Below are 24440 nucleotides of genomic sequence, written 5' to 3'. Positions count from 1 at the left end.
GTTCCCTTTGCATGGAAACCCAGACAAAAAGGGGAGTGATGTGGCCCAGGCAGCAAGGTCTGCCTGTCATGTTGATGATCTGTGTGAAAGAACACTTGCAGAGGTCTTGTCTGAGAAGGCAGCTGCTCTGAGAGGTCCTTGGCATAAACCAAGTTCCCTTCCCTTGTAAATATGCAAAGGAGCATCTGGGATGACAGGAGAGTCACCCTTGAATGAACACAAAGTGAGTCCCAGCTCCCACGCCTGCAGCAGAAAGCTCCATCCCTCCCAGCAGGGTTGGAGGGCAGGTCTGCACCTTGAGCAAAGCTCCCGGAGCAGGGAGGAACAACAGCCACCTCTCAGCAGCTCAGTCCTCCTGAAAGCCTCTGCAGGTTACTGCTGGGTCACATCCAAGCAGGCAATGTCAGGCTGGGGCAGGGAGTGGGGGCCGTGCAGGAGATGTGGCTGTAGCTCTTGTTCCTCAGACACTTTCTAGAAATGGGGGGGTCAGAATACGGCCCAACAAACCAAACATCTCTTCCCTAAATGTTCATTGCTGGTAGAGCAAACACCTCTTCATGCAATCTGATCAGGTGCTCAGTTTGTCACCTGCACGTGGAGTTTTCTGTTTCCTCCTCAATGTTTTCTTTGTCAGCTGTTGCTGACGTGACCCTGCTCCTCAGGCCCTGTGGCCATATCAGCTTCTTGCTGACATCCCTGTGACCCGGGTGATGGTGGTGATGAGCACTCTGGCAATGTTTCCCTTCCAACGGGCTGAGCTCATTGGAGCCTGACCCACAAGCTGGAGATCCTGAAGGAAGCCAGGGAGAGCCTGATGGACAAAATGAAGAGGAGTCATGCTCTTGGGGAGGAGCTGGAGCTCTTGATCAGCAAGCTCTGCAGCCCCAAGGAGTTGGCCAAGTACCAGATGTTCACTGGTGCTTTGGAGGTGGTGGTGACACTCTGGCTGAAGCTCTCAGGACGCCTGGCTCGTGTGGAGCCCCTTCTGAGCAGCCTGGGGGAGATGCCCCAGCGCAGAGCGGGTCGGTGTCTGCACAGCCCCGGCGTCTCGGCCTGTGTCAGGGTGCAGGGCAGCAGCAGACCCGAGGCCGTGCTGCTGTGAGCTGGGCCCTGCAAAGGCTCACAGGCAGGCAGGTGGCTCAGTGCTTCTGTGCAAGCAGCAGCAAAGGTGCTTCTGACCCTGGGAATCTCCATCCCAGCTTGTAGAAATGTCTCAGGTGCTGCGGGTGTTGCCTCAAACAGAGGGTGTCTGGCTGGGACAGCAGTGTGTGGGAAAAGTGGTTTGACCCCAAACCTGGCTTTATGGGCTTCCCTCCAGCTGCACCTCATCCCTCTGAAGATCATCCCATCCCCACAAAGCCCCCCTCAGGCATCACAGTGTCCCTGCTCACCTCAGAGCCACCCGCTTCCAGCAGCTGCCTGCCTGGGACAGAGCATCAGCATCAGCATTGTCCCAGGAACAATGGACAGTGCTGCAGTGACAATGGCAGGAGTTCCTGAAAGAGGTGGAGCCTTTGGAGGAGGAGAGACAGCTTGGTAAGGAGGGAGTCACAGCAAATGAGAGGATCAGCCCTGAGCTGGGGCTGTGACATTCCCTAAACTGGGACTGAGCCTCAGTGGAGACACAACCCTGGCTGCTGAGCATCCCCTTGGGTGAGCGTTACAGCTGCGCTGGGCTTAGAGCCCTGCTGGGCTTTAGGTTAAATCCTGTCTGTTTAGGGTTAGGACCGAGTTGGAGTCCCATGGGGGTTTTGACCGTGTCAGGATGAGGTTAAATCTGTCTATTTATGGTTAGGCCTGGGTTTGTACCCCCTGGGATTAGGGCTGGTGTAGGATGAATTGAACTGCTGTATATGTAGGGTCAGGACTAGGTTAGGATGTTGGGGTTTCAGCTAGGTTAGGCTGAGTTCAAATCCTGCCCATTTAGGACTATGAATGGTCAATTTTTAAAGCACTGCTGGGTTTTGGGCTGGTTCAGTGTTAAGTGATGTCAGATTGATTTCAGGTTTAAGCTGGTTTTAAGACCCTATTGAGGTTTCATTTCCAGGATAACTTAAGGTGTGTATATTTAAGGCTCTGTCTGTGTGAGGATCAGGATCCTGGTTGGGCTTGGTTAGGGTTAGGTGAAGTCTGTGCTTCCAGCAGAAGCATCCTGAGCTTGGTGCCATCAGCACTGTGCAAGGAACAAGGCTGTCAGGATCAGTCCCTGCTGGAGAGCTGGTAGCCAAATACGTTGCTCTTCTTCAGCACATCAGCCCTGTAGCTGTGCTGGGGTGTGGGTGAGCGACCACAGGGCAGTTAATGGGGACTGTCCTTTGCCCTTGACTTGAAGCCAGGTCCCTAGTGGAACATGACCCTGACAACAGACAGCAAGGGCTGGTTGGGCTTTAGGAGCTCGTTAGATAGTTGTAGTTTGGCTTTTTGAGTGTTGTTAAAGAAGGCAGAAGATGGAGTGTAATCCTTCAGAGCACTGCAAGTTTTGCCATGCCAGCCCCCATTGCTTGCTCTGAGAGCAGCTGTGTGTGTGTGTGTGTGAAATGTGGATCTTCCTTGGGGAAAGTGCCCGAGGGAAGGGGGAGGTAACCTGCAGCAGAGACTGGAAGTGGAGGCAACTTCAACATACAGATGTCAGTCTTCAGTGTGTGGTTGCAGGAGAGTCATTTGGATCAATCCCTGTGGGAAGTACCTCCAAGTTCTCAGAGGCAAGAGAGATGGAGAGAGCTGGTGCCATGCCACATGGAGCTGCGTGACTGGGCTGTGTGTCCCTCTCCTAGCTCTAACTCCTTCTGCACCTCTCCTCTGGAGTGCCAGGAGGAGAGAAAGGTTCACAGGGTGTGAGGAACATCCCGTTCTGAAGCCAGGGAGCTTTCTCTTGCTGGATAAGGAGAGCTGTCAGCTCCCACAGCCTTTGCTAAGATTTGAGATTTGGACTCCACCTTCTGCAGGAAGGTTTATGGCTTTTACTTGAGCTTTATGGGCTGGGAAGAGAATTTGCCCTTCTCAATACCTTGACTGGTATCTAATCTAATATCTATATCTAATATCTATATCTAATTTACAGCAGAGTGGAACTTTCCCAACTGCAATTGGCTGTTTCCTCTCCTGCTCTAAAGGTGGCTTTTCCTATCATTGTTCACACCCTGTGACATTGCTGAGAGTTTCTCCTGCTCTGTAGTTTTCCAGAAGCACCAGTGGACTCATCTTTATCAGCTCCTGAGGAGCATTAGGGTCATGCTGTCCCTGGGCAATGGGAGCCGTAATAGTCACAGTCTGGGACTGATTTTCAAGCCAGAAGGAATTAAGTTGCTCTTTGGGTGCGTGGTGACAGTGTGAGCACAGGTGCCCGCGGTATCTTTGCTGCAGGAAAGGTGTGAGGCGTGCGAGCGGCGCTGCGCTGCGCTGCGGGGGCGGCGCGGGACGGGCGGCAGCCGGAGCTGTCCCTGGGGCCGCTGTGCCCGCGCTCGCCGGCGCCCGCTGGCAGTTGCCGCCCCAACGGCGAGTTGCGGCCGCTCGTCCGGGGGCTGCTGCCGCGGCTCCTGCGGAGCGTCCGAGCGCTGTAAGAGAGCGAGAGGTCCCTGCGCTGCCCCGCGCCGCCCTGCCGAGGGGTCCCGACATGCTGTCCTGGCTGGCTGAGCTCTCCTCCGCTCTGCGGCGGGAGCTTTCCCGGTGCTGTAAGTGAGAGTCGCCCCTCCTGGAGCTCCTGGCCATCGGCCCTACCTGCTCTGCCGGCCCCCTGGGGCACAGCTCTGATTGGCCGTGCCTGGGATGCTTTTCCTCTCTGGCCTCTGGAGGGAAAGCACAGCGGGAGTCCCTAAGAGCAGGTCCATGGCACCACCTGGCTGATGGTGCCAGTGAGGTGTTGTCACTGCTGCTGGCCTGGGGAGCTGATGGGTTGTCATGTCAGAAACCTTCCTGCGAGTGCACGGCGTTCATTCTGGACTGGGTTTCATCTCAGGTCTGCAGTGCCTGCTGGCATTGATTGATGGGGGAGCATGGAAATGTTGGGAAGGGAGCTCAGAAAGGAATCTGCTGTTCTCCCCATGTGTGAGCTTCAAGGCCCTTCTTCCCAGGACAACCACTCCTCCCAGTCCAGCAGCCCAGGGGATGGGGGATGGGGGTTGGGGTCAGTTCGTTACAGATGGACGTTGCCACTGCTTCTTCTCAGGGGGAGGCCTCCTCACCCTTCCCCCTGCTACAGTGTGGGGTCATGTCAGAAACCTTTCTGTGAGTCCATGGTGTTCAGACTTGGCTGTGGTCCATCTCAGGTCTGCAATGTGTGCTGGGAAAGATTGATTGCTGGGGGAGCATGGAAATGTGTGGAAGGGAGTTCGGAAAAGAAGCTGCTGTTCTCCCCACGTGTGAGCTTCTGGGCAGTCTGCAGGAATCTTGCTGTGTTTGAGCCCTGTGGTTGTTTTAGTCTAGAATGGCTTTCAAAGTGCTGTTGGTGGTTTAGCCCTGGCTGGGTGCCAAGTGCCCACCAAGTCGTTTTATCATTCTCCTCCTACACTGGACAGGAGAGAGAGAAATGTATCAAGAGGTTCCCGACAGAACATAAGGACAGGGAGATCACCCCAAGCAGCTTCAACTTGGGGAGAAATGGTTTGATTTATTAATGAATAATCAGAACACAGCAAGGAAAATGGGAAGTAAAACCTGAATCCTAAAACACGTCCCTGACCCGGGGGGAGTCCTTCTGTCCAGGACTCCCACTCCTCCCTGTCCAACAGCCCAGGGGATGGGGGTGGGGGTTGGGGTCAGTTCGTTACAGATGGATGTTGCCCCTGCTTCTTCTCAGGGGGAGGCCTCCTCACCCTTCCCCCTACCACAGTGTGGGGTCCCTCCCACGGGAGACAGTCCTCCAGGACCTTCTCCAGCGTGGCTCCTTCCCATGGGCAACAGTTCTTCATGAGCTGCTCCCACAGGGCTCCTTCCCACAGGGTACAGCCCCCAGCGTGGGTCCTCCACGGGGGAAACTGTCCTTCAGGAGCAGACTGCTCCAGCATGGGTCTCCCTGAGAACACAAGTCCTGGCAGCAAACCTGGTCTGGCCTGTGCTCCTTTCTGCACAGGTGCCCAGGTCCTGCCAGGAACTTGCACTTTCTCCTCTCATCCTCCTTCTGCTCCCTCCTTCTGCAGGGTTTCATGTCACAGCTGAAGATGCAAGTGCTGCAGAACAGCAAGTGGAGGAAGGAAAAGCAGAAGTAGATGGTGACCCCAACGTTTCCTGTGAGGTCAGTGAAGCTGGTGGCCAGCCAGACCCAGCTGAGATACAGTGCATTCCATAGGAGAGCAGAAAGGGGCATTTCTGAAGGCCATGCTGAGCCTGGGAAGCAAAGCCATATGGAAGCAAATGACTTTACACAGAGTCTGCAGCAAAGCATCCCTCTCATGCACTCCAGGAGAGCCCAGAGCACCTGCAGCAGCAGCAGCTGCAGCCACACTGGCTGCTGGGGATATCCGTCACCAGGCTGGGGGTGGGGTTAGGCATTGCCTCCCGAGCTCTTTGGACCTTGACTTCAGCGTTAGCAATGGTGGCTTTTCAGCGTCCACGTCCTTCCTGCAATGTTTTCTCTTCCTGCAGAGGGACAGAGGTGTTAAAACAGAGTCTCAAGGCCACCCTCAGCTCTCTTCCTCCGTGTTGGTCTAAATACATAATTGATAACATACCTTGTGCAACAGATCCATGAGAGACACTAAAGGGCCTTTCTCTCTTGGCTCTATTGCTCATCATCTGTCTGCTGAAAGCCAGAGCTGCTTGTGAAACAAAGCAGACTTCTTCTGAGTTGCACCAAGGAGATTAAGAATGACACGTGAACTTGAGGCTTCTCCTAAGCTTGGAAGCTGTCAAGAAGCTGAGATGTCAGCAACTTGCTTGCATTCAAGAAGCTGAGATGTCAGGCAACTTGCATTGCTCTATCATTACAGTGGCAAACCAGATCATGTTCTCTCTCTGTGTCTGTTGCCCACAGTAATGCAACTTGTTCCGAGACCTTCACTGGTGGATTTGCCATCCCTGACTAGAACAGAGCTCTGTGTTTTTGTTTAGGAGTGAAAAGGAGACGTGAGGTCACCTGGTGTGTTGATGTTGGAGTGAGGTGAAGAGAAAGGTGTCTTTCAGGGTTGATGCAGTGGATTGCTGTCAGCTACCGGTGTATTATGGACAAGCTCCTGGCAAGTGATGCTCAGCTGTCCCCCAGGTGTTGCAGCACAGCAGTGATATGATAGGAAGGTCTCAAAGCTGTGAATTGCTGTGGCCTGGAGAAGGGTGTGAGAGCCAATGACCCCTTTAAGCACTGTTGCAACTGAGTCTCTGATGCTGGGGCTGGTGAAGTGCTTGCTTTCTGTGTGCACACAGGGGTTGCTGTTGCTGTTGCATCTTGTGTTCATCTTTTGGAGCCAGGCAGGTGGCAGCTGGTGGTTTGCAAGCATCTGGGGTTGCTCAGCAAGCTCCAACCCTCTCATAGGCAGAAACATCAACCCCAAGGGCAGGTCCTAATGGGCATGTTGGTGAGGTTATTGTCTCCATGGGGAGAAAGAGAGAAAGAAAGAGTACGGGGTCTAGTGCAATAGAGCTGTCCCTCTGACTGTCAGCTTGCCTGAACTTCAAAGGTCACCCATCCATGGGTCCCATATGTGCAGGGACTGACTGAAAGCTGTGAATTCCGTGTGTGTGTGAGCTTGGCTGCAGTTCAATATCTCCTGTGGGAAATCTCCTTCAGGAGCGGCAAGGCCATAGAGTGGCACCGGACTTCTTGTGCAGAGGATTCGCTGCAGAGGGGACAGGAGCCAAGAGGGGTATCTGTGCCCCTGACCTGGCAGAGTCCACACCTCTGAAGGATGCTGGTTCAGAAAGCCCTTCACAGGCTTGCAGCTTGGTTGAGGAACATCTGCCCTTAAGGACAATCTGCTCTTAGAGAATGTGACTGCCCACAAATGGGTGCAATTGGCATCAAGTCACACTGGAAGCCCAGCTTAGAGTGGGCAGCCTTTGGTCAGCCTGGGCTGTGGCAAATGCTGCCCCAAAGGAAGGATCCCTTCCCATTGCTGCCTGCTCTTCTGCAACGTGTCTGCAGGGCTGGTGTCACACGTGCTGGACGTGACAGCCGCGCTCGAGGCACGTGTCAGGGAACAGCTGTCTTTGATGCACTTGTTTGCCTTCTCCGGAGCCAAACAAATGCCTGTGTCAATACTGTCTGATCCTTTTCATGATCTGTGGCTACTCTGGACCTGCCAGTCTGCTTCTGTGAGGTGGCCACTCACCCTCCAAGGCAGGAGCCTTCAGCCAGGGAAGGGGCAACAGGCTGGAGTCTCTTGGAGTTGTTTGGCAAAGTTCTGTGCCAGAGGAGGGTCTGTGTGCTTTTGCTTTGAATGTGTGGTGCTGTCTTCCATGGAAGTCATTATAGTTGAGAGAAAGGCATTGCATCTCGTTGCTGATTGTGTTTCAATGCAGAAGCTCAATGTAACTGCAGGTTGTTTTCCAGAATGCAAGTCAAGACTCCACACCAAAGGAATCTCAGGAGGAATGCAGCAAAATCATCCTGGAGGTTGGGAGGCCAGTGCCATTGCCCTGTCTGCCAGGCCTTCAGCAGTCAGGGCCTGGGAACCAGAGCTATGTGGCCCCCCTGAAGTCCCAGACAGGTAAAAAAGGACAGAGTTAAAATCCCTCACAGCACCCACCTCCCAAACGTGTGTCTGTGTGGTTGAGTGGGGGGTGAGGCAGGTTAGCAGGGACTGAAATCTCTCCTGGCACCTTTTGCTCACTGAATCTCTCCAGGGTTTCCTTTCCTGCTGGTGTCAGCAGGGCTGCTGCCACGGACCTGGTTGGACAGATGTCATTTTGTGCAGCCACTTCTCTGCCAGTGGCCTGTCAGTATCTGTTGGAGTGAGTTGGCTTCTGTTCAGCTTCCCGCGGCATCAGCAGCGCTGCCAAACACGGGTAATGGAAGGAGTTGATCCTGTGTGTGATGGTGTAGGGGCCAGAAGGAGTCTGTGGAGGATTCTCAGGGTTGCAGTGGGTTCTGCACTGACAGAAAGCTCTTGGTGTGTTGGCATGGGGGTGTGTGTCACCTTTTGGTTGACTTGTCAATCAGCTTGTTGGAGTGGGAAGCGGTTTTCTCAGATCGTGCCCTCCAATGTGATTCCCCCCAGGACAGCCTCTCCTCTGCAGCTCTTCATCTTGCCATTGCTGAGCAAACTTGGGGTTTGTTTTTCTTCTGTTTTCCAGCTGCTGCAGTGTCTGAGAGGAAAAGACGGAGAATGGGAAGCTCCAGCCTGGTGCCCAGGAAAAAAAGCAGAGGCTTAAAGCAGAGAATGGCTGACATGGAGAAGAGCTCAGCAGGCACAGGGTGAGCTGGGGCAGAGGCTGTGAAGACAGGAGGGCTTCAGGAGTGAAAGCCATCCCTTCCTTCTGTTGCTAGGGATGGAATACCAGTGCAGTGAGTTGATGCTGCCAGGTGTGCTCAGTGACAAGGACATTCATGCAGTACCTGGCTGTAGCTGCTGACTTACACCACTGGGCACAGGTGTAAAGGGAGGGTGAAAACACAGAGGAGAAGACAAATGGAGCCATCCCTGCGTGGGACAGTGCTCTGACCTGTCTCATCCGGTCTTGTTCTGGTGGCTTTTATGACTTGCCCTACGCTCCTGGGTTTCCTGTAGCACAGGAGCATCCCACTGTAATCACAGGACACTGCAGCTCCTTTCTGGGGCAAGTTCTTAGCAAAGGCTGTAAAATAGATTGGTCTGTGTTTTGACTTCACTGAAGTGTATCTGTGTTTCAAATCTATTGCCTTTCCTTCTTTGGCAGAAGATCCACACTGTTGTGTATTTTGAATGGTTCTGTTTTCCAAAGCCTGACCCAGGCACCAGTTGAAGCAGCTCTGGAAAGTGTCCTACTTGTCCTGGGCTCTGAAAAGGAAGAAAAGGACTGAGGGGTCTCTCCAGCTGCCAGCAAATGTACTTCACCTAGAGAAAGCTGAGATGTAGCTTCTCTGGGTTTGGGCAGCCCCCTGAGCTTTCTGTGCTCACTTCAGACCCACCTGGGTCACCAGCAGGTGTCACTGAAATCAGGAGGAAAGTTCTCCACAGCACTGAGCGTTGACCAGCAGGCAGTGCTGTGTTTGGGCCCAGGCCACTGGGGGATGGCCCCTCCTGTTCCATACAGATGGACCAACCTGCCTGCAATAGGGACACAGATTTGCTCCATTTCCCAGACCTACTTGTCATCTTGACGCCATCGTCACACGTGCGGTTTCATTCTCTGAGGGGCTTCTGTGAGGGGCTTTGGTGGCTCATAGTGATGTCTGGTACTTGGGTAAGAAAGTCCTTTGGCTGAACTCTTCTGGAGGCTCTACATGGAAGGTGTTGGTTCCTTCTTTCCAAGTCAAGGTTTAGCTTCTCTGGCTTAGGTGTGAGATGGGCGAGAGACACTGGCTTTCCTTCCCTCTTCTTTCTGTTTCTTCATCCAGCCATGGCAGTATCCCTTTGTCTTTGGTGTTTCACCCCTTGGCTCTAGCCAAGACTGTGTTTCCTGCCTGCCTGGGCTAGGGGAGCTCAGCTTCTGGCCTTTTCCAGCATGTTTGTTCACATCTGTCACACCTCCTGTGTTGATGCCGATTGTTTTGTTTCTCTGCCTTCCCCTTGTCCCTCCTTTCTAGCTGGCTGCTGGCTGGCAAGCTCAGGAGAAACTCTGTCCTGCCTTTGGCGTTGAAGCACAAACCCAAGCTGGGCTGGGAGGCTTGTTTCTTCGTTGTCCTGCTCCTGGGGGCAGTGGCTCTGACCCCTGAGCTGCTGCTGTCAGAACGATAAGAAACGGTGGAGTGTTGCTGGAGGCTTGGGCAGAGGGTTTGAGGGGCTGTGCTCAGCCTGGGCTTCCCAGCAGAAGGGCCTCAGGCATCCTTCATTCAAGCTGTTTTTTCCCCCAAGCTAGCAGGGAATAAGAAGGTACCAGGGCTTTTCTTTTCCTTCATGGCTGCTCCGAATAAAGCCCCATGTGCACTCCCCAAAGGCTGGTGAGTATGAACAAGGGCCAAGTCCAACAGCAGCTTCCCATGGGCCGCTTCTCTTTGCAGCCTGCTCTTTCCAGCCCACCTCTTTGCCTGTGATTATATAGTGCTGCAGCCTCTTCCTTGTTGCTGAAGGGCTGGCTGGAGGATGGGATTCAGCTGATGTTCCTCTTGCATGCTTTCTCATGGGGAATGCTGCTTCTCTCTTGCTCGTTTGCAGTCTCTTTGATTCTGTTAGCTCGGATGTCAATTTAAAGAACATGGAGAGTGAGACTCCAGCCCAGTGCACTGGCCTGAGCTCTGAGGTCTGGGTGGCCCTGGAGACAAAGAAGACTCTTGAAGAAACATCTAATGAGAGGCCTACCCAGACAGAGAAGGTGCTGAGCAGGTGAGAAGATGTCTGGCTTTGCTTGTGGGTCACGAAACAGAGCCCTTGCACGGGGGAGGCTGGGAGCCTGGCTTAAGACAGCACTTCAAGTGCTTGCTCAGATTTTGACAGGGCTGTGGAGGGCAGTTTGTGCTTTGCAAGACCTCAGCACCTGTTGATTCAGAGCGTGGCTTGTGAGGTCCTGCTCCAAATGGGAATATTCCCGAGCACACAGAACGATCTGTAAGGCAGGGTGGGGACAAAGGAACCCTGTTGTGTCCTGAATGGCTTTCAGGCTTTGACTGCTCCGTGATCCCAGGCAGTAACGCTGGGCCAGGATGGCACTGGAGGGGCCCATGGCTCTGGGGAGCTTTCCTTGTGTGACACTTCTCTTTGTGCCACTGGCAGAGACATCTCCCGGGGTTACGAGCGGGTCCCGATTCCCTGTGTCAATGCTGTGGACAGTGAGCCGTGTCCCAGCGACTTCAAATACATCGTGAAGAGCTGCTTCACCTCCGCAGTGGCCGTTGACAGCAACGTCACTCATTTACAGGTGAGGCTGCTGTGTGTCCTGCGTGTTGTCCTGTCCTGGGCTGTGCATTCAGAGGTGCTGCAGTGCACTGCAGCTCAGAGTGGGGTTTCCATTCCAGATGGGATTGTCTGATCCCAACGTTGCCAGCAAATTGCAGCTGGGGCCGTAGCCCAGCTCTTGCCGTAGGAGACGGGTTCTGCTGGTCTTTGTTTCCGAGCCCTGAGCCATGCTCTGAGCTCAGCCGTGTGCTGTAGCATCAGACATGTGGCGCTGGCTGCTGTGGCTCCTGTTCAGCCTTCTGCTCTGTTCTGTGTCTGGAGAGCCAGCGAGTTGTTTGGGGCCCCTCCTCGTGCTGTCGCCCTCTGAGCGCAGCGTCCGGCCGAGGTCTCCACTGTGATACCAAAGTCCTCCAAGGGCTGAGGGCTGTGAGAGCAGAGGTGAGGAAGTGTCGGGTGAGGGTGAGCCTGTCTGAGCCCTTGTCTCCTGTTGCAGCGCTGCGCGTGTGCGGACGACTGCTCCTCCAGCACCTGCCTGTGTGGGCAGCTCAGCGGGCGCTGCTGGTACCGGCAGGTGAGGACACAGAAGCGTCTCTTGGGTCAGAGCAGCGCTTGGAGCTGCCACTCGCGGCCTTGGGGCTGGATAAGTGCGCCTTCCAAACAGCTCCTGGCACAGCAAATCTCTCCCTGTTGGAAAATGCCTCAAGTTGCAGTCTCAGCTCGGAGGGGTGTGTGGCAAGAACAAGATGTGAACTCGGGGAAGCTGCTCCTTGTTATTGGAGAGTGTTACTGCCATGGGAACCCAGCCATCAGTGATGGCCACGTGCTAGAGAGCATGTAACAACCCTTCTGTGAAATCAGCTTCCGTTTGTGAAGCACACAGCAAATGCTGCCATATGTAAACCAGGGGAGAGGAGAGCAGAGAAGCATTCTGCCTGCTTCACTTTGTTGTGATCCTTGGGGATGAGGGCAAAGGAAAGGTGTCTTAACTGCAGTATTGCCAGAAGCCTGGTTGGGTTTGGGTAAGTGCTTTTGGAGCTTTGGGGAATGTTGTTTGGGAAGAGAATGTGGTTCCCAGAGCTTGGGAGCACTGGGCTAGCGCTCGGGAAGTGTCGGCTTTGTTGCAGAGACAGACTGAGCATCAGCTTGTCCCCTGCAGCACTGCAGAATGCTCCTGGTGACGATGCACAGCGTTCTGGTGCTGCACAGGGTGATGCCAGGCAGCAAAAGTGGAGATGGTGCCTTGCTGTTGTCAGCTGTGGGTGGTGGTGGGGAGTGTGCCACAGTCAGGGCAGACCAAACCCCCTGTAGAAGCTGAGGTCTGGTGCTGCTTTGAGGGAGGTCGGGGTGAGGCTCTGCCTTGGGGTTCTCTGGGCTGTGTTTCTACTTGGGCAATCTGTGCTCTTGCTTGCCCTGGTCACAGTGGGTGACAGGAAGAGCCACTAACCCAGTCCTGAATGCCTCTCCACGTCAGGACGGCCGACTGCTGCCCGGATTCAACCAGAGGAACCCCCCGTGTATCGTCGAGTGCAACCCCATGTGCTCGTGCTGGCGAACCTGCAGGAACCGCGTGGTGCAGAACGGGCCCCGGTGAGAGGAGGGGCCAAGCGCAGCTTCCCCTGGCAAGACCAACACTAACCCCTCTGGGCCTGCCGTAAACCACAGAGCCCAGAGGGAGCTTTCCCCAGCCCTGGAGATCATTCATCCTGCCCTGAACTCCAGTGCTGGCTGAGCAGGAGGCAGGGTGACTCATAGGATTCTTTCTCTGCCCATACACTCCCTCAGTAAAATGCCACACACAAGCAGCTCTTACCCCAACAAGTTTGCAGCTGCAGCGTTTCTTCCTTGTGTTTCAGCCAGGGAGCTGGAGATGACGGAGCTGGCCCTAGCAGAGGGCTAAAGGATCAGAGCACTTATCTCAAGGTGTTGTGACTTGCCAAGGGCAAGCTCCTTGCCTTCCCCCTGCATCCTGCAGAGCTCTGCTGCCTTCAGTCGCCGTGGCCCTTCCCTGCCTTCCCCTGAGTGCTGCCTGTGCACATGGAAGGGAACTGCTGAGGGTGGGATTCTGGTGTCCCACGTGCCCAGCCCCAGGGAGCACCTTCAGCTTTAGCAGGGGGTTGTGCTGGATGATCTCTGGAGCTCCTTTCCAGGCCCCCACTGCTGTGGCATTCCGTGATTCTGTGCCCAGAGCGGTGCTGGAGTGAGCTCTGTCAGGGCTGGGGATGGAAATGCTCTTGTCTGTGTGGTGATGGGAGGTTGCTGCCTTTTTGCTCCCATCTCTGGGACAAGCTGTTGTCTTCCTGCAGGGGGCTGCCATCAGCATGTTTCCTTTGCTCTTTTGCAGTGTTCAGCTACAGCTGTTCCGCACACGAGAGATGGGCTGGGGCGTGAGAACCATGGAGGACATTCCAGCAGGAACCTTTGTATGCGAGTGAGTGATTCAGCTCTGGCCCACTCATCCCTGTCCAAGGGCCTGGGGGCTGCTGCAATTTGCCAGCGAGTTGGAACGGAGCCGAGCGCTGGCTCTCAGTCAGGAGGTGTTGTAGTCTTTAAACTGGCCCATGGGCTCTGTGAAATGGTTTGCAAAGGGTTTCCTGGGTTGCAATAGTGTGGTGAGTTCAGAGCTTCTACACAATGGAACTGGTCACAATAGCTGGGGAAACACAGGAAGGGCAGACACAAGCATCTTGCTTTGGGCTGTGAACAGCACAGACCCTGCAGTGGTGTGCAGGAGAGCCAGGGCCTGAGCCTGACCATGAATGTGAGGAGAATGGGACTCACGTGCTGATCTTGGCCAACTGCTGTGCCTGGGCCCTTCCCTTCTCTTCCCTCTTCCTACAAGGAGAGATTGCAAGCCAGGGCTGTGATGGCACCAGCATCTCACTGCTGCCTTCCCCGTGTGCCGCAGGTACGTTGGTGAGGTGATCTCTGATGCCGAGGCAGAGCTCCGTGAAGACACCTACCTGTTCGACCTGGACAATGAGGTGCTGTGTCTGAGGGGTGTGTCGAGGCCAACCCGGGCTCTGGCCTCTCCAGGAGAGCAAAGAGCCCGTTTGCCTCCATCCTGCTGTGCAGCAGGAGCTGAATCCCCCTCTAGAGGAGGGCTGTGACCTCCCTGGCTTTTAGTTAGGAGAGAGTGTGTGTGAGGCGAGGCTGAGGCTGGTTCAGGGGCCACAGCCCAGCAGCGCTGGGCCACCGCGGCACGTGCTGCCAGCCCCGGGTTTGGTGCTCGACAGAGACTTGTGTGAAAGCCATTTGGGCAGCCTGAGCTGGGCTGCTCAGGGTTTGTCCCTCGAGTGTGGACACGCAGTGTCGGCTGGGTGGGCTGTCAGCTCTGTAAGTTCCTGGGAAAGAGCTGAGCTGGGAGACTGAACAGAGCCCGCTGCCTTCTCAAGGGCTGCAGCAGGTCAGGCTGGCAGGGAGCCGAGGCCTGTTGTGCTGGGAGCTGGCCTGTGCTGCCCTGTGCGGGCTGTCTCACAGCAGAAATGTCACTTTGGGAAGTGCCACCTAAAGCTTAGAAGCAACGGTTTCACTTCAGGCAGGAGACGTGTACTGCATCGATGCGCGTTTCTATGGCAACATCGGCCGCTTCATCAACCATCACTGCGAGCCCAACGTCTTCGCTGCCAGGGTCTTCACATCCCATCAGGACGTGCGCTTCCCCAGGCTGGTCTTCTTCAGCGCGAGGGACATCAGAGCTGGAGAGCAGCTTGGGTAGGTGCCGGCCCTGGGCCACAGGGAGGATGGAGAGCAGAGGGACGAGCGCTGGGCTGCTGCGAGCTGCTGGGCTCCAGCGCTGTGTTCCCGGGGCCGTGCCCCCGCCGGCACTCGCCATCCCCTGAAGCTTTGCCGAGCCCCAAACGGTGGCGGCGCCGCGGGCTGCCGCCCCCCCATCCTGCAGCTCTGGCTGCCCCATCCCTTTGGCTGCCCCGTGCTGCTGCTCTGCACTGAGCCCGGCTCCGTCTCTCTCCCGCAGCTTCGACTACAAGGAGGATTTCTGGGCCGTCAAAGGCAAATCCTTCAGCTGCAAATGCGGCTCTGGCAGGTGCAAGTACACGAGCTGGGCGCTGGCCAAGCGCCAGGCGCGCGCCCTGTCCCGCAGCACGAAGCCAAAGGAGGCCCCTGTCAGCAGCTGGGCGGCAAAGGCTCCACGGCACAGGCACTGAGTGGGTGTCACCCTGTGTGCTGGGCTTGGCGGGGAGAGGGTGAGCTGTCCCTGGCACTGCAAGGGGCTGTGGGCAGGAGAGAAGAGAGAAGAAGAGAGAAGAGAGTGGGCAGGAGAGAAGAGAGAAGAAGAGAGAAGAGAGAAGAGAGAAGAGAGAAGAAGAGAGAAGAGGGAAGAGAGAAGAAGAGAGAAGAGAGAAGAAGAGAGAAGAGAGAAGAGGGAAGAGAGAAGAGAGAAGAAGAGGGAAGAGAGAAGAAGAGAGAAGAGGGAAGAGAGAAGAGAGGAGAAAAGACAGAAGTCAGAAGAGGGGATTAGGAGAGGAGAGGAGAGGAGAGGAGAGGAGAGGAGAGGATCAGGAGAGTATGGGGATTGGGGGAGGAGGTGGGATAAAAGGGGAGGACAAGAGAGGATCAGGGGAGTGGAGGAGAGGAGAAGATGGGAATTGGGGAAGGAGAGGAGGGGAATTAGGGGAGGGGAGAGGAGAGGTGTAGAAAAGAGAGGAGAGGATGGGTATTGGGATAGGAGATGGGAGAGAAAGGGAAGAAGAGGACAGGACAGGGAGAAGGGAAGGGAAGGGAAGGGAAGGGAAGGGAAGGGAAGGGGATAAGGGGACGAGACAAGGGGAGTGAAGTAGAGGAGGAAGATTAGGTGAGGGGAGGGGAGGGGAGAGGAGGGGATATGGGGAGGAGAGAGGAGAGAGGAGAGGAGAGGAGAGGAGAGGAGAGGAGAGGAGAGGAGAGGAGAGGAGAGGAGAGGAGAGGAGAGGAGAAGAGAGGAGAGGAGAGGAGAGGAGAAGAGAAGAGAAGAGAAGAGAAGAGAAGAGAAGAGAAGAGAAGAGAAGAGAAGAGAAGAGAAGAGAAGAGAAGAGAAGAGAAGAGAAGAGAAAAGCCCACAGCCTGACCTGCAGCTCTCCATCAGTGTGGGACCTGCTGCCATCAGAGAAGCATCTTGTCACGTTTGATTTTCTGTTTCTATTCTATATCATTATATTTTGTTCTGTCACAGAAACACTTTTCCCCGGCATTGTTTCAAAGTTCAAACACGGCTCCTTCTTGTGTTACAATTAAAAGTACTTGCCCCAGCTTGAAAGAACATTTAGTTCTCAATCTTCACATGTTGTCTGTAGGAGCTTGCTCTGACATATTCTATTGTCCCTCCTGTCCTCCACTTGCTGGAGAAGAAACAGGCACAGTACTGCTCAAGTGGCTGGGTGTGACATGTGCTTGAGGCACAGCATCTGTCTCAAGGGCTGTGTTGAGGAGAGAGCCTGAAAAGCAAAGGCAGAGCCTGATTCCCCGTTCTGCTGTGCAGCTTTGCAGCCCAGGCACTCTTCTGCTGTGGGGCTGAGCCTGAAGCCCTGAGCCTTTCCTGGGAGGGAGCAGCACTGAGGCCTGAGAAGAGGAAAGATTGCCCAGCATGAAGCTGCTGTCAGCCTTTGGCAGGCAGGGTGGGGTTTCTGAGCTGCCTGGCGCTGCCATTCCTGGAGAGCACTGAAGGGCCAGGGCGGCTGCCTGTAGCCACAGGCAGGAGTGTGGGCAGCAGCAGTGAGCGGGGCTGTGTGCAGCTGCGAACGGCTTTGGCACCGGCTCCGAGACTGAAGTGCTCGAGCCCAGGGCAGCATCGGCAGCGTCGTTCCTTTCTGTCAGCGCCGGCTGCTCGGGGCATCGCTGCACCCAGCGTGCCCCTGGGAAAGGAAACAACACAGCTCCCATCCCTTACGGAGAGACGAAGCGACGATCCCACTGTGGGCACTGTGGCCTGGCTGGAAATGCTTTCAGCTGCTTTGGCTGCTTGGTCCCACCATTTACAGCCCAAACACAACTTCTCCTCTCCTGCTCCCTGTCCTTTGCCTTTTTCTATCACCATGTTGTGTTTCCTGGCCTTATTTTCCCTCTCTCCCCCACAGCCTGTCCCCACTTTCCTGCCCAACTCTCTTGCTCAGCTGGCTGGAGCTTCTCTCTGGGCCTCCATCCTACTCCTCACCCCCTTTTAGCTCTTCCTCTGACTCTCTCAGCCCATCAATGTTCTGCCCTCCCGCACCTCCTTCTGCTGATCCACAGCCCTCTGTTCCTCGCTCTCCCTGGATGCTTTTCTTTTTCTCCCCTCCCCTCCTCTCCCATCCGCTCTCTTTCTCTCTCCCTATTCCCTTCTGTCCCAATTCTCTGTCACTCCACTCTCCTGGTGCCTTTTCTGTCTCTCAAAATGGATTTGAGTCGTGCCAGGGGAGCTTTAGATTGGACATGAGGAAGAACTTTTTCCTGGAGGGGGTTATTAAGCATTGGAACAGGCTGTGTACAGAGGTGGTGGAGTCCCCATCCCTGGAGGCCGATCCCCACCTCACTACAGCCTCCTGTCAGTGCTCCTGTCTGCCCTCAGCCTCCTCTTCTCCAGGCTTGAACACCACCAGTTCCCTCAGCTGCCCCTCATCAGATTTGTTCTGCAGCCCCTTCTGCAGCTTCCTTGCCAATCTCTGGACACACTCCAGCCCCTCCATGTCTTTCTTGCAGTGAGGGACCCAAACCAGGGATGTTCTTACAAAGAGGGGGAAAATCAGCTGTTTCTGGGTGCTGTTTGCCTTGTGCTGCAGACCTCTTGGGATGGGAAGAGCCTTTGTGAGGTGCCTGTTCCTTTCCCTGGCTGCAAAGAGGGTCCAGGGTGCTCTGGTACCTCAGTCTGGGGGTAGAAAGAGTAGGCTAACCCCACCTGAAGCTTTTAGGGTAGATTTGGGGAGTTTCAATAGGCACCCACAAGCCATCCACATAGGCAGGGACATTGCTGCAGACACGAGTCTGTTCTGTGCTGTCCCGTCTATGTTTGTGTTCAGCTGCCTGTGGCAGACACACAAACAAGAGTCTGGATACTGCAGCAGCTCCTCAGTAGCGTTTCCAGAGGAAGCCATCTGAGGCAGCAGCTCCCCAGGGGACAGGGCAGATGCAGTGAAGCTGCTCCTGCATCTACTTGCAGCCAGGACAGACCAGCTTCTAGTGTGTGACACCGGGAGACCTTCAGGAAGTGCCTGCAGAGGGATGCCTGCAGACACTGGGCCCCATCAGGTCCTCAGTGCCCTTCCCAGTGACCCTTTCCCATCCCACCTGCCCCCATGTCCCCATCCAGCCCTGGAACCTTCTCTGTGGGCACCACGGGGACATCCAGGAGACTTCGGGTGTCCTCCTTTCCATCTTCCTCAGCGGCAGCTTCTGGCACAACAAGGACAAAGTGCTCGAGCGCTTCTTCTCCTCTTCTTCTTGTCGCTCCGTTCCCTCAGAGGAACAGAATTCCAGCCCAGAATTCAGAGCCCTCTTGGAGTCTCTCAAATGTGCCAAGGGCTTCCTCTCTTCCCCCTTGAAAAGCCCAAGACAGACAAACTTCACCAAGAGGAAACCTAGGCTGTAACCGGTGCTTTTCTACTCCTCAGGGGTACCTGGGCAGGACAATGCAACTTCAGCTTCCTCTGACTCTCTCAGCCCATCGCTGTTCCACCCTCCTGCGCCTCCTTCTGCTGATCCACATCCCTCTGCTCCTCGCTCTCTCCGGATGCTTTCCCTTCCTTCTCTTCTCTGTCCCTGCCCTCTGTCCCTGCCTCTCCCTTTCTCTCACCTTTCCCTTGCCCCTTTGTCCTTATCCCTGTCCCATCTCTCTGTCCATTCTCCTGGTGCCTTTTCTGTCTCTCTGCCCCCCTGTCCCTCTCCCCCTCCCTGCCTGTGTCTGTGTATCCCATGTTCTCCTTTCTGCCCTTCCAATCCTCTCTCTGTCCCTCTCTGCTGCTGCTTGTTGCTCTTTTTCCTCCTGCACTCCCCTGTCCCCTTCAGCTGCCTCCCTTTCCTGCTCTGTCCCTCTGCCCTGCTCCTCCCCCCGTATTTTCCTCCTCCTCCTCCTTTGGCTCCTCCTGGGGCTGGGCCTGTGCAGCCCCGGGGAGGCGGCCATGGGGCTGCAGGGTCAGGGGGGCCTGGCCAGGGGCTGGTGTCCCTGCAGGGTCAGGCAGCAGGAAGGAGGCCCCGGGGCATGTGGGAGCTGTAGGCCTGGGGCACTGGCTACCGGCCAGCCATGTTGGCTCCTGGGCCATGTGGGAGCTGTAGCCCTGGGCAGGGGCTGGCAGCCGTCCCTGTTCATTGCTGGGCGCTCTGGGAGCTGTCGCTGCCCCCTCAGCTGCCCACAGCCGTGTCGGTGCTGTGAGGCACAGGCTGTGCTGCAGCTGTGGCCTGGCTGAGGTGAGGCCTGGGGCTGCCCCTGAGGCCAGGGAGGCCCTTGGGCAGCTCTGGGGGTGTCTCCTGGCTGCTGCCCACCCGGGGATGCTGATGGCAGCTCCAATATTGAGCTGGGCCTGGCTGGGGGCAGCCCCTTGGTGACCCGAGAGCTGGGGAGGGGCAGGAGATGGAGACAAGGCCCCGGGCACAGGCCCCGGGTGCCCCAGCTGCCAGAGCCCCCGCAGCCGCCCCAGCATTTCAGTCTGACAGCAGCAGTGTGTGGTGCTGCTCACTCTGGCAGGGCTTTCACTCCATCTCCCTTCTCCCCACAGGTGCTGGGCCAGAGGTTTCGCAGGCACAGCCCGGCCGGGAGCTCGCCGTCCTGGCTGTGCCGCTGCTTTGGCAGCCGCCGCGGGGAAGGAGGGGACAAAAGCTCTGCCTTGCTGGCTGCAGACGGGCAAGTTCACACACCCAGGTAGGGACCCTGGCTGTGGTGCCAACCTGATGTCCTTCAGGAGTGAAGAACACAGTGTAGTGTTGGCTGGGGGCTGTTGTTGTTGTATGTCTGGGATTGATGTGACCTTTCCGAGGCAATTGTTGGGATTTCAGCAGACATTTCCAGTGAAGCCCTTGCTGACTGCTGGTCAAATCCCTTCCTTCAGATGCCTTTGTTTCCCTCAGCCACGTCTGTGACTGATCCCAGCAGCCCAGTGCCACTCCTGCGTGGTGTGTGGAATGCAGCAGTGCATTTGGGGAAGGGATTTGGGGGACACGTGCCCTTGTAAACACGCTCATGGCAGGCATCAGGAGTTGATCTGAAGAAGTGATCTTTACAACTTTCATGTTGTTCCTTGTTGCATCTTTTTCTCACCATCACTATTCACGTCTTTTCGACATGACATTGGGGCCGACAGCGGCAACACCACCAGGCCGCCCGCACGGATTACTCAGCCCCCCGCTGAGGGGACAAGGATCACCACACACTCAGCATTGATGATACTTTATTCCAACCCCTTGTTTACACCATGTGCTTATATCTGCTACTCCCCGCACCTCCTCTCACTCCACCCCGTGCCCACCTCTTCTGTACCTTCCACCTCTCACGTTACAACCCGAGATCTTCCGGACGCCTACCACAGAGGCTCCTTCCTTTGTCGTGGTTTGGCCCATCAGCGCAGCAGCACCACGACAGTCTCTGGCTCGGTGCCCCCGTCCACCCCCACCCTCGTTAGGATGCAGAGGCCCCAGCGAAATGGGGGTAAAAAGATCACCAAGGTAGTTGTGGATGGAGACAAGGGCAGGGAGGGCTGGCTGCCAGTTACGGCTCCGGGCAAAACAGACTCCAGCGCTCAACTGAGAGAGGGAAGGAGGAAAGGTTATTCTACAAGAAACAGAGCAGAACAAAAGCAAAAAGGGAGTAGGATGAGGAGAAAATTACAAGCAGCACTTTAAGATCTCCCTCCCCCATCCCTCCTTTCTTCCCAGGCCCAGCTCACTGCTCCCCAGATCTCTCCCTCCTCCCCCCTCAGCGGCTCAGGGGGGCAGGGAATGGGGGATGTGCTCAGTCTCTCACAGATGGGCTCTGCCGCTTCTCTCTGCTCACAGGACGACTCCTGGCATCCTTCCCCTGCTCCAACACGGGGTTCCTCCCCCAGGACACAGTCCTGAACAAACACCTCTGGTGTGGGTTGTTCCCAACAGCTGCGGCTTCTGCCGTACGGGGTCCCTCACAGTCCTTGGTGAATATCCCTGGCGTGGATTCTTTGCCACGGTTGCAGTTTCTGCAGTTGCAGGGTCCCTCTCTCGGGACAAGGCCTCTTCTGGGCATAAGTTGAATGAGCTGCTTTGTCGTGGGTTCCTCCCCACAGTTACAGCTGTGGATATTGGGTCCCTTCCTCGGGACACGGCCTCTTCCAGCCATAGTCACTGCCCCTGGCTCAGGGCCTTTAATGAAGTGAATCGCTGCCCCTGGTCTGGGGCCAGCTTTAGCAAAGTGAGTCTCTGCCCCTGATGTGGGGTCTTTAGAGAAATGACAATAAATCCCAGCTTCACCAGCTCTCTCCATAGAATGCATGGGAGTCTCTGCTCCAGCACACCTCCTCCTCTCTTCCATCACTGACCTTGGAGTCCGCATGGCTGTTTCTCTCTCTGTTCCTACTCCTTGCACCACCACCAGCCAGAAGAAAAAGAAGGGGCAGAAGAAAGAAAAAGATGGAGGAAGAAACCTCCTCTCCCAGCTTCTTCTTAAAAAGTGATGGTGGAGGCGTCTCATTGGCTCAGCCCCAGCAGTGGGTCTGGCTCAGAGCTGGGGAGAGTTGCGAGCAACTTCTTACAGGAGCCACCTTTACAGCCCCTTCCCCCTCACCAGAAAAGGCTGTCACGGCAAACCGTGACAAGGTTAAACACAAGCAGCCCATCCCTTTCCCCTCGTTGCACGTTTCTGACATGCAGACCTCATGAGGGACATCCCCAGCTCCCCATCAGGTGCAGACGGGCCTCAGGAGCCTCTGTGACGTCACAGAGTGTCTCCAGGACCCGCCACATCCCCTGTCCAGGCCTCTGCCGCCCCATGGCTGCTGCCCTCACTCTCACCGCACTGCGCGACCGAGAGCTGCAGCAGCTGCACCCCGTGCGATGGTCGAGGCTCAGAAAGGGCCCTGGGTGGGCCCCTGGAGACCCCACCGGCCCCGCGGCCCCATCATGGCCCAGTTCACCAGCCCGGGGCCCAAGTACTCGCTGCCTGGGACAACAGGTAGAGCTGCCCTGGCCAGGGGCTGCCTTGCGGGCGCTGCCCCTGGGGCACATGCAGCTGCCACCTTGGCTCTCAGCCTCCCTGCTCTGGGCAGGACACAGCAAGGGCTGGGGCTGCAAAGGCAACGGGCGGCTGCAGGCAGGCAGCCTCTCATGGGCTTTCCTCCCTAGGCTGCCAGGATCACTGCATCACCAAAGCCAAAGCCCCCGCTTACACAATGCGGGGGGCCAAAGCTCCTGCCCCGCAGAGCTGCTCCCCGGGCCCTGCCTACTACATCCCAGCCTCCATCACCAGGAACGGGAAGTACGTGGCCCCAGCACAGCACATCTGCGGGCGGCCCAAGGAGAAGACCGAGGTCACCCCTGGGCCAGGTGAGCGCTAATTGCAGGATTCCAGAGGGGAAGCAAGCGCGGCTGAGCTCCTCCTCCCTGCCCTTCTCTCTGTGCTTCGAGGAGTAGCCCAAAGCCTCAATGCCCGTTTCCCTTGCCCCAGGTGACTACTCCACTGAGGAGAGTTGCAAACACCTCTACAAACGTGCGCCGGCGCAGTCCATGTCCTTCCGGCACAAGGCCAAAACCCAGCAGGGCCCAGGTAAGGGAGCTCTGGGAGAGACCCTGGGGCAGCCTCTGTGTCCTCCAGCCTCTGTCAACTGGGCTGGGGAAAAGCTGACACAGCAGGATGCCGCAGTCTCTGCACCAGCTCTCGGACATCCCAGAGCACCGGCTTCTCCCACAGCAGGAGCAGCAGCTCAGGCTTGGAGCTGCCGACAGCCTGCGCGGGCAGCAGCAGCCAGAAACAGCAGGAGCGGGAGCAGGACACCCTCCCTGCCCCTCACAGCCAGCCTGGCCGCATGCTGCTCTCCCTCCCAGGCGCTGCTGCTCTCCCCTCAGGGCTCACCGCGCATTCTGCCCCTTGCCCTCGCAGGTCCTGCCGCCTACACCCTGCCCAGGCAGCTGGGGCCCCACACAGCCTGCAGCCCTGCCAGCCCCTGCTACTCCCTGCGAGGGAAGAGTGAGCGCGGCAGCTTTGCTGAGGACCTCTCCAAGGTGAGCCCCGCGCCTCGGCTCCGTCCCGGCCCCGGCTGAAGCTCGGCCGCTCTCCTGGGCAGCCCCTGGGCGCGGGCACTGCCCTGAGCCGGCAGCACAGCCCGAGCAGCCCCGCGGGAGCCTGAGCCCGCGCCCGCCAGCCCTCGCTGCCCAGCGACAGAGCCTGGGCACGGCACAGCTCAGCAGCACCGCGGCCGAGCTGCCTCCTGCCCGCCAAACCGGCCTCTGGGCCGGCACCAGGAGCTGCCCCTGTGCCAGTCCCTCCCTGCCTCTCTCACAGACACCAGGGCCTGCTGCATTCCCCAAGGTGCAGCTGGACACCTACAAAACGAGGGCTCCCGCGTACACCATGGGCACCAAAACCGCACCAGGAGGCCAAGGAAGGAGCCCGGGACCGGCCGACTACAGCCTGGGCAAGGTAAGGCAGCCCGCCCGCCTCTGCTGCTCTCTGCCACAGCCAGCCCTTGAGCATCGATCCCTTCCAACGGGCTTCTGACAGCTCCCCAGCCCCTTCCGGGAGGGACACAGCAGGGGCCGGCACATCTGCTCCTTGCCTGGGCCCAAAGCCCAGCAGCGTGGCCACAGAACCCGTCCTGGCCTCGCCTCTCCCTCGGCCGTTCCACGCTGACACGCTCACACCTCAGGCTCCTGAGGAGGACACAGCGCTGCAGAGGGGACACGCAGAGCCAAGAGCTGACCTTGCTCGTGCTCTGGGCATCTGCTGGCAGGGCAGGGGCATGGAGCCAAGTCTGCCTGCAGACACAAGGGCTCCGGACCTGCAGCAGCTGCCAGGCCCAGCTCAGCTCCAGCCCTCAGCTTGCCCTGCCAGCTGGAGCCGGCCTGTCACACCATTCCACAGCAAACCCCACATCCTGGCTTGCAGCAGCCTTCGGACAACACTCGAGCAAAGGATCCCACCTGCCCCTAAACTGCTTTTCTCTGGCCTTGACGGGCCTCCCCCCAAAGGGGAGAAATGCCCAGCAGGAAGAGCTGCAGCCATTGCAAACAGCCAGACAGCACAACACACAGGGGATGCACACACACCAGCTTGTACCCCATGGCCACACCTGCAGAGGAGTCAACTGCAGACACGGGCCCCGGGGGCACCTCTTGAGAGTCTCCCTTTTCCCTTCCAGGTGACGCTGATCAAGTCCCAGGCACCTGCTCCCACTTTTGGCATCCGACACTCCCCCTACACACTCCCTCTACTGCTTTAGACACAAGGCTCAGGAAACAACAGACCCCAAAGCTCTCATCTGCTCACCCGGGGCTGTGGGCAGAGGGGCTGAGCACGTGCAGACCATCTGCAGCCTCCCTCTCATGCCTGTGCCTCAGCCTAAGCACTGCAGGAGGAGGCTGAGGGCACAGCACCCAGAGGGACGGAGGCAGCCAGGC

General features: G+C 56.9%; 2 protein-coding genes across 2 annotated transcripts; both read left to right on the top strand.

The window, feature by feature from the left end:
* The first annotated feature begins 814 nt into the window (after positions 1-814).
* LOC133627583 (histone-lysine N-methyltransferase EHMT1-like) lies at positions 815-15064 on the top strand. The gene is made up of 9 exons (XM_062013869.1): positions 815-1098; positions 10224-10391; positions 10779-10923; positions 11395-11472; positions 12373-12488; positions 13243-13329; positions 13807-13882; positions 14437-14612; positions 14875-15064. Exons 1-9 carry the CDS (start codon positions 815-817, stop codon positions 15062-15064), a joined length of 1320 nt encoding a protein of 439 aa, XP_061869853.1.
* Positions 15065-21881: 6817 nt separating this feature from the next.
* Positions 21882-24262, top strand: LOC133627582 (ciliary microtubule associated protein 1A-like). Its single transcript, XM_062013867.1, has 6 exons — positions 21882-21999; positions 22170-22370; positions 22492-22590; positions 22924-23045; positions 23326-23463; positions 24182-24262. Exons 1-6 carry the CDS (start codon positions 21882-21884, stop codon positions 24260-24262), a joined length of 759 nt encoding a protein of 252 aa, XP_061869851.1.
* The last annotated feature ends 178 nt before the right edge of the window (positions 24263-24440 follow it).

Source organism: Colius striatus, chromosome 22 (genome assembly GCF_028858725.1).
Source record: "Colius striatus isolate bColStr4 chromosome 22, bColStr4.1.hap1, whole genome shotgun sequence".
Classification (NCBI taxonomy): Eukaryota; Metazoa; Chordata; class Aves; order Coliiformes; family Coliidae; genus Colius; species Colius striatus.
Note: the sequence above shows the minus strand (reverse complement) of the source record. Positions and strands in the feature narration are given on the sequence as shown.